This window comes from Merops nubicus, unplaced genomic scaffold (assembly GCF_000691845.1).
Source record: "Merops nubicus isolate BGI_N331 unplaced genomic scaffold, ASM69184v1 scaffold43678, whole genome shotgun sequence".
Lineage (NCBI taxonomy): Eukaryota > Metazoa > Chordata > Aves > Coraciiformes > Meropidae > Merops > Merops nubicus.
Window position 1 is genome coordinate 1 of NW_008624593.1, and position 8,761 is coordinate 8,761.

At 48.3% G+C, this 8,761-nt stretch overlaps 1 protein-coding gene across 1 annotated transcript; it reads right to left on the reverse strand.

The window, feature by feature from the left end:
- Nucleotides 1–1,585: 1,585 nt before the first annotated feature.
- Nucleotides 1,586–8,315, reverse strand: LOC103777840 (serine/threonine-protein phosphatase 4 regulatory subunit 1-like; the record flags this gene model as incomplete). Its single annotated transcript, XM_008945401.1, has 8 exons — nt 1,586–1,777; nt 3,227–3,368; nt 4,204–4,338; nt 4,439–4,559; nt 5,659–5,759; nt 6,098–6,259; nt 7,058–7,243; nt 8,220–8,315. Coding segments are annotated over 8 exons (1,107 nt in total), but the record flags the coding sequence as incomplete, so codon positions are not given.
- Nucleotides 8,316–8,761: the final 446 nt, after the last annotated feature.

Sequence of the window (8,761 nt, forward strand, 5' to 3'; positions counted from 1 at the left end):
GCAGGGAGAGCTCAGCCACCCCTGCCCCTGCCAGCCTGCTGCCCCTGCCTCCTCCAGGGGCCTGCACAGGATTGCTGAACCCCCCTCAGGGGAGGTGGGGGCCAGAAAACCTGGTGAGAGCACTGCCCACTCTACAGGAACGTGGGAGCTGGGCACAGCTGCCCTCTCAGCTTTTAAGTTGGTTGTGGAAAGAAAAAGGGGCAAGCAAAGGAAAAACCCTATAAAAACAATACCCCAAACCCCCAAAACATACAAGAAGAAGAGAGACCTGCCTGAGGCTGAACTGCCAGGGCACCACTGACCTGTGAAGAACATTCTGCTACAGCACGTCCAAGAAGCTGCCCCAGCTGCTCCTCTGCTGCCTGCTGGAGAGCAGGTGGTGTCAGGACACTGCCCCTGGAAGAGATGAGGGAGATGTCAGGAAGCTGAGGAGAGCTGGGAGGAGAGCAGGCTGGGGGCTGAGGGGAGTCTGAGCTCACAGCTTGCTGTAGATCTGGGCTGAGGGGGGTGTCTCAGGTTGCTGGGACAGGTCCCTTGAAAGGGAACCCAGCACCACCTCCAGCACACTGCAGGACAGTCCACCTGAAAATGCAAAAAACTCTTCCCCACTGCTAAGCCAACCCCTTCTCCCTGCAGCTAGGAAGGAGAGAAAAAAAAACACTTAAAACTTCAAACTCCTCCTTTTAACGCTTTAAAAAGGTCACAAGATTGTTTTCAATCTTATTAATAAATTTTATTTGGACAAATAGAGAACAACTTGTATCACAACAGCTTTAAACAACATGATTAAAGACCGTGGCGCCCCGAGGAGGCCCCACAGATATGTACAGTATACCAAGGAAAAAAAAAAACAAGCTGCACCTCAGAGCTGATCATGATCAAGTTAAAAATACCTGACTTAAAGCACATATGCTAATAAATTTCCTTTAGGTCATGACCAGCATGAAAATAATTAGGATGTAGGTACTCAGCAAAGTCTTCTGCTAACGGGTACAGCAATATGCTGCATTTAAGGATTTAAAATCAAATTTCTAGTTTAGTGTTAGCACTGAGCCCTTAAGAGAAATCCCAATTTCTACTTTTTTTTTCCCCCCCCTCCCCATTTACAAACTATTCCCAGTGAAGGGTGTGTGCCCAGCTGCACACAAATCAAGTCCCTTGAATGGTGAAAACTTTTAGCTCTAATACTGGAGGTCTTAGATCCTGGTAGAAATTTGCCTTTCTGGCCATTTCCTCTCTCAGTTGCTACAGGAAATCCTTGCTAAGTTTAACTCCTCAGGAGAAACAAGGCAGGTCTCCGGGGATCCCCCTTCCTACCACAACCATCTGCCAATTCAAGTTTCATTTGCATCAGGAAGACAGAAGATTTAAGGCTTGGGTGGCAAAAAGAATCCTCTGAGCAGTGTGATTCCAAAGTCAAGCTGACACAGGTCACGTGGACTCCTCCTTGACTTTCAATCCCTGGTTATCAGGCTGGGGTGACATCCACCTGTTAAAAATCTGGCAAGAAAATCTCTCCTTCCAAAGAGGTTGTCCTAAGACCAACCATTTCAGAAGCACGTGAGGGTAGTTTGGTTAGATTTTGTTTTAATGAGAGCAACATTCAGAGGCTGTTAGTAGGTGGAGGAGGTGGTGCTCATGGCATCCTCAGAGATCTTGGTGCTGGCAGGGTGAATGCTGGCAAAGTACTTCACATCACTGTCATCATCCATCTGAAGCACCATAATGGTTTGTTCCACAGCTTCTTGATGAGAGTTGGCAGAATTGAGGAAATATTCTGGAAAGGGACAAGGCACAGGAGTTAAAAGGAGGAAAAGGGAGTAGGTATTTCAGTGCACACCTCAGCTTATGGTGAGGTTCAGGATCTCTGAAGAGGGTGTGCAGGGAAACTGGGAGAGCTGAGCAGGCACAGGAGGCACTTCTCAATTTAGCTATGAATTCACCTTAAAAAAAACAGAGTGACCATGCTCTGGAACAGGGAAGGACTTAACAGTGCTGCTGGAGCACAGGATTTCTACCCTCCTTCAGTATAAAAGGAAGCAGGACACAGCACGACCAAAGAGGAGGAAAAAAAACCTGTGAGAGACTGAAGAGCTTATCAGAGACTGGAATGTGTGATGGGGGAAGGTGCCACAGTCCCACAGCTAACCCACCTCCTTCCCAGGCTTGCCAAGTGACCACCCCACAGTACAGCTAAGCTGGCAGGAAGAGGTTCCAGCTCCTGACAGCTTCTGTGACTGATGCCCCACGAGGGCTGTAAAAGCAGCACAACTACACCCAGCTCCTGGGAAGGGCCATTTACAGCTGAGGTTTAAATCTCCTCAGCTTCATCTTTAAATGTGCCTTTCATCATCTACCCACTGTCAGGGGACACCTCTCAGCTAGACCAGGTGAGTATTTCCCAGGTTCTTTCCCTCTCCTGTGGCCTGGGAGCACTGCTGGCTCCTCTGCACCTCCTGCACACTGGGGAGGCTTTCCTGGGCACATCCAGGAGGTGGGAGTTGTGTCTGATCTCCCTGAAGGGACTCCAGGGAACCTTTCCTCTCCCTGCTACCATAAAAAGCAAGCAGCAGCCACCTCTTCTCCCCCAGGGAGGAAAGAGGAGGTGGGTTTTTGATTCCATGCTGAAGAGGAAAGAGAGATGATAAGAGTAAGAAAGAATCCTCCTTATTTTCTTTCTCATTACGCAGATCATCAAAATATTTTTTAAAGCAAATAAGGGGCACTGCTCAACAACCTCCCAGTTCCCAGTTGTTAATTTGTGCTTTCTGTGCCCTGGGACCCATCTAGAGGTGGGTTTGTATGGAAGGATTCCATGCTGAAGAGGAAAGAGATGATAAGAGTAAGAAAGAATCCTCCTTATTTTCTTTCTCATTACGCAGATCATCAAAATATTTTTTAAAGCAAATAAGGGGCACTGCTCAACAACCTCCCAGTTCCCAGTTGTTCATTTGTGCTTTCTGTGCCCTGGGACCCATCTAGAAACCAGACTAACTAAGGGAAAATGGTATCAGAAGAACAGGCAAGGACTTGTGTTTCCTCAACTCCAATACCACAACGAGGTTCAGGGGTTTACCTCAGCCAAGGTAAAAATCCCACACCAAGGAGACTGAAAGCAAGAAGACCCCTCACAGCTGGTGGTGCTGCTTCTTTCCCAGCTGAGCAGAGGAAGGAGAGGGACAAAGAGACAGGTAGTTGGCCCATTTCAGCTCTCTCTGCCACTAACCTTTCTCTAGCAGGGTTTGCTTCAACGTTTTGGCCAGCAGGACTCGGACGTTTGGAACCCTGTCAGATGCCAAGTGGAGCAAGTGTGGCAGCAGGTGCACAGCAAACTGGTCCATGGGCAGGCAGTCATCTTCACTGATGGTCTGGCAAGAAGGCAGAGGCAACCCTGTCAGACTTCAGCTTGGGGAAGGTAAGATGTCAGCACAGCACCAGAGCTGACACATCTTCTCCCCTTCAGAGCAGGAAGACAGGAGGCAGCACCCACAGAGCTTTCAAGGATGGGATAAGACAGCCCAGTGCAGTCACACTGAGGAAGCAAGTCAGGGCTGAGGAAATTCAGGCTCTCTCAGAAGCTCCCTTTGTTCTGTGTGAAGTCTCTGAACTTCCTCTGCCATGAAGATATGGCTGGGAGGGTTGGGACTGTTCAGCCTGGAACCATTCCAGGGGAGGTTGGACACAACTCTGAGCACCCTGCTCTAGCTGGGGATGTCCCTGCTCCCTGCAGGGCTTGGACTGGGTGACCTTGGAAGGTCCCTTCCCACCCAAACCAGTCTGTGATTCCTTATTTTTATTGTGGTTTGGGGTTTTTGGTTGGGTTGCCTTTTTTTATAAATCACTGTATCACTTGAAAACAGGGGAGAAAGTAAGAGACCTTCTCTTCCTTTAGGTGACCCTGCTTTAGGAGAGGAAGGTTGGACAAGATCTCCAAAGGTCCCTTGGAACCCAAACCATGCTATGATCCTTTCCAAGACTCATTTAGTCTTTCTGCTAACTAGGTACTACATTCATACAACAAACATCCCAATAAAACTCCAAACATGTTTCTCTAAGCTCCAAAGTTCATCTTTCTCCACATACTTCCAAGAACTCATGAAAACAGCACCAACAGGCAGCTGAAGAGTTCCAGTTGCTCTCCCCATGCACCCTGATGACCTCAGCACCCCCCAGAACCACAGCAGATGAACAGAAACTCCTCACCTGGCAAATGAAGACGAAGGTTTGACGCCCAGACCACTTGTGGCACCTGCAGAACTTCTCAACCAGCTCATTCATGAGGTCTACCACGAAGGTGGATGGGGAAGCCAGGTACAGCTTCTTCACCATTTCACTGACCTTCAAGCAATGAAAAGAAGAATAAAAATGCAAAGAGTCCTTCTGATCCCCATCCCCCCCCCAGAGTCTGACATCCTGGGTTTGCTCCAGGTGGCTTTACCAGCTTGTAGGAGATCCAGCGGACGGAGGACACCTTGTCTGCACACAGGCTGAAGGCAATGGGTCTCAGGTAGTCATAGATGTCCCTGGCACTGTACAGATCCAGAAGCAAGATCAGCTGCCTACAGGGTGGAAGAACAACCAAAGACAGCACATGACAATCAGAAGAAAGGTTCCTTTAGCTGTGAATATAGAATCAGGGACTTGCTCCAGGTGGAAGAGACCTTTGAGATCATGGAGTCCAACCCTTCCCCCAGCCCTGCCAGGTCCCTACTGCCCCGTGTCCCTCATACCACATCTCCACAGCTGGGAATCCCCTCCAGGGGTGGGGACTCCACCACGGCCCGGGGCAGCCTGGCACAGCCCTGGGCAACCCTCTCAGGGAAGCAATTGCTCCGCAGGTCCAACCTAAACCTCCCCTGGGGCAACTTGAGGCCCTTTCCTCTTGTCCTGTCCCTTGTCGTCCGGTCCCTTGTCCCTTGGGAGCAGAGCCCGACCCCCCCCTGGCTCCAGGCTCCTGTCAGGCGCTGTGCAGAGCCAGAAGGTCTCCCCTGAGCCTCCTTCGCTCCAGGCTCAGCACCCCCAGCTCCCTCAGCTGCTCCTCCCCACACTTGGGCTCTAGACCCTTCCCCAGCAGCTCCGTTGCCCTTCTCTGGCCACGCTCCAGCCCCTCAAGGTCCTTCTGGGAGTGAGGGGCCCAAAACTGACCCCAGGATTTGAGGTGCAGCCCCCCCAGCGCAGAGCCCAGGGGACAACCATTGCCCTAGGCCTGCTGGCCACACCAGTGCTGCTCCAAGCCAGGCTGCAGGACCTGGGCACACTGCTGATGTGACCATTTACATATATGCTCACTCACATTACAACCCTTGCCAAATACACAGTGTGGCCATAACAGAGCTACTGAGGAGTAAAAACTGGTATGTGTTGTGAATGGTAGAAAGTTCTACCTGAAGATAAGGAAGAACTTCTTTGGTGTAAGGGTGCAGAGCCTGGAGCAGCTGCCCAGAGAGGCTGTGGAGTCTCCTGCTCTGGAGAGACCCCAAACCCTCCTGGCTGTGACCCTGCAGTCCCTGTGACTGGGAATTTTTAAGTAAGGTAGACAAGTGGAGGAGGATAAGGACTATCCCCTAATTAAAAAAGGTCACTGAAACATCTGTTCTATGATTTTAACATTTTTATATGTCCATAGCAATCAAAACAAGCATGCAGAGAAGTACATACTCAGCCAGCTCAGCACGGAAACGCCAGTTCCTGCTGTTATCAGTCACCAGGAATTCCTGAAGCTGGTAAAGGTACTCTCGTCTTTTGTCAAGATGGAGAAGCTGTAACAGGAAACAGAAACTTAAATACAAGGCAGCTCCAGAAAAAACTCCTCAGGAAATGTGACAAGTAAGCTGCAGAGAGGGTTCGAGCCATCAAAAATAATCAATTACCATCCACTGGCACCTATATATTGAATAAAACATGCTTCCTTTTCTCTGAAGTGTCTGGTTAGTGTATCAGCAACAGATCTCCTGTAAAATACACTCCAGTGCTCACCAGAGGACTGTGTGGATTCCCCCCTGAGGGTTCTACCAGCGTGGTGTTGAAAAGAGAATGGCTGTGAAGAAACAAAGCAGAACATCTCGCTGCCCGTGCTGGGAGCTGAAGGTGGACATACCTTCAGGAAGTCATGCAGGTGTTTGAGCACTCCTATCCTGACCTCATCCAGGTCTTTCAAAAAGCCATTGAAGACAGGAACCAGATCTCCAGCTGTCAGCTGGTCTCCAAGGATGACGGCGAGCTCGTGGATGGAGAACGCCAGCGTCCGACGGACCTTCCACTGCACAACAGAGTTCATCAATTTAGGGGTGCAGGGTCTGAAACACTCTGCTCTAACTCAAGGGGCAGTGTCCTGGCTGGACTCCCAGTGAGCTCCAAGGCTTCCAAATACCTAATTTCCCTTCTCTGACTGCTTTTATTTATAAAACAGACTAAAGCACATACCCCACGATATTTCAGCTGACGTTCCAGCTCCCATAATATGCAGAGTGCACAGCAGTCCACTCACCCCAAATCAAAAGGGTGCTCTTTTAACAGAGTAACTACTTCAAATGAGGGTTATTTTGTTTGTTTTTAAAATAAAATAGCATCTCTTCTTTACCCAGCAGTTTCCAATTAGCATTTGTGCTGTTCTATTTGCCCTGCTCTGGTGATTCAGTCTTAATTCAGATGAGACTGGTGATTAAACCCTGGGCAGTTTTGAACACGAGGTAATTTGTTTTTTACTTATCTCCCACGTTTATTAGCTGGTTGTTTTTAATGGCTGCAAGAGAGTCTGGAAAATCTGAGCAAGAGTCATGTAGAAAATTACTCACCACACATCACTGGGAGCTGCTGCCCTGACATAGCAAGCAGCAAGTGCAAAGGGAGATGAAGCAGTTTGGGAATGCTTTTAAAAAAAAAAATAAAGCCCAAAACAGAAAGAGTATTTCCAAAAAAGGCAACAAAGGAGGACTGGGAACCAGCTGTACAGCGACAGGAAACGCACACAGCCACCTCTCCACCACCTGCCAAGGAGAACACTGCTGCCCAAATTCTCCTGCCTGTGAGAATCAGTGAGTGGTTGTGGTTGGCTCACCTGCATGTCTGAAGCCAGGGTCTCGTAGGTGTCCTTCAGGCAGTGCCAGTTCTGCCTGCCCAGGGTGAGGGCCACCCCTGGCAGGCTGTAGGCGCAGTGCTTGGCGATCTCGGTGTCCACCGTCTGCGCGCGGGACGGGTCGGTCATGGACAGGTACTGGTCCAGCAGGGCCTGAGGCACCACGTCCTGCAGCCAGGGGAGGGGGCACTGCTCACACTAAACCCTCACAGAACACTCTTCCATCCACTGAAACTCTAGGGTATGCTGTCAGGGCATTTTTTTCCCCCATAACTATGGGGTATGATTTAATTCCCAGCTCTTCATAAGAACGCGGGTTTTATTTTTATCTTATTTTTCCTAAGTTGCACCAAAAAGTTCCCAAAAAATGATGACAGGACCAGGAGCTATCCAAAAATACACAGACCAAGGCAATGAATGAGGAGATCACCCTCTACTTCAGCAGCCCAGGAAGTGAAGAGACCACACTGTCCCTTCCTACAGGCCTCCAGGCTCTCAGGCTGTGCCAACTGGGCATTATAAAAACTAGACCCATAAAATGAGGCAGGACAGCAAAAGGATGAGACTTGCTCAAAAATTCTCTCCCTATCCCTCTCAAAATCCTGGAGAAGCAAACTGAATTAAAATACAGGAGGGACTGAGGTTCCCCCTCAGGAACCCCACTGGTGCAGGGGGGCACACCTAGTACTGAACATCATCATAAACATTCAGTCTTTTGGGGAAAAAAACCTAACAGAGACAGTTTGAGCTTAACCAAATGCTTTCACAACTTTGTTGTAAAAAAGCTGTTGTGGGGTGGAGGCAGTTCCAGTCAAAATATTTGACAGAAAAAGATCTATTTCCTCAATCATCTAATTTCCATTACAGGAGAGTTTCTGCTTGGTTTCATTTGCTACAAAACCAGAGCCTGGAAGTTGACAACAATCACCACCTCGTGCCAAAAAATACTGTCACCTCTGACACACAGTTAAAACAGGAGCCACTGCTGAATTAAGCCATTATCTCTGAAAACATGGAATATTTTACAACAGAGGTTTGCCATATTTCACAGAAACTGCACCAGAAATGACTGAATGAAATGCACAAATGAAATCATATAAAAATACCACGTAGGAAAAACAGAATCACAGGTAATGTCATTTACCTGTACTTTGGATTTTCTTTCTTCTTCAGGGCTGAAACTACTGTTGGTGCTTAAATCTGAATCATTATGAATATAGTGAAGTGTGGAATCCATATTCTATGAAAAAAAAAGAAGAATAAAAAGTCACACAAGAGGGTTAAACACCAAACAAACATCAAGGAGTGCTGTCCTCAGCCCAGGGTCTGCTCCTTAAAGGAATACATGTTTTAATATCAAATAATAATTTAGCTACAGATCAAAATCAAAAGTTCTGTAAGATAACACTTTCTGCTTTCCATTTCAAACACAGGCTCCTCTTATTCTGCTCCATGTTGTCAGGAAGGAAGATCTCCAGAGACAGGTACCTTTGAGATCTCAGTGAGGAAAATGTACTTGTTGGTTTGGATTTGTCTAGGAAAAAAAGGTCAAACCAAAGCCACCCTCATGCTTCAGACTAGAACCTGATGAGGCTGGTGCTGCTGCTCCTCTCCTAGAGGTGATTATTCCATCATCTTCTCCACAGATGAGCTGCAGCTTCTCATGCAGAGTCCTAGTGGGCCACA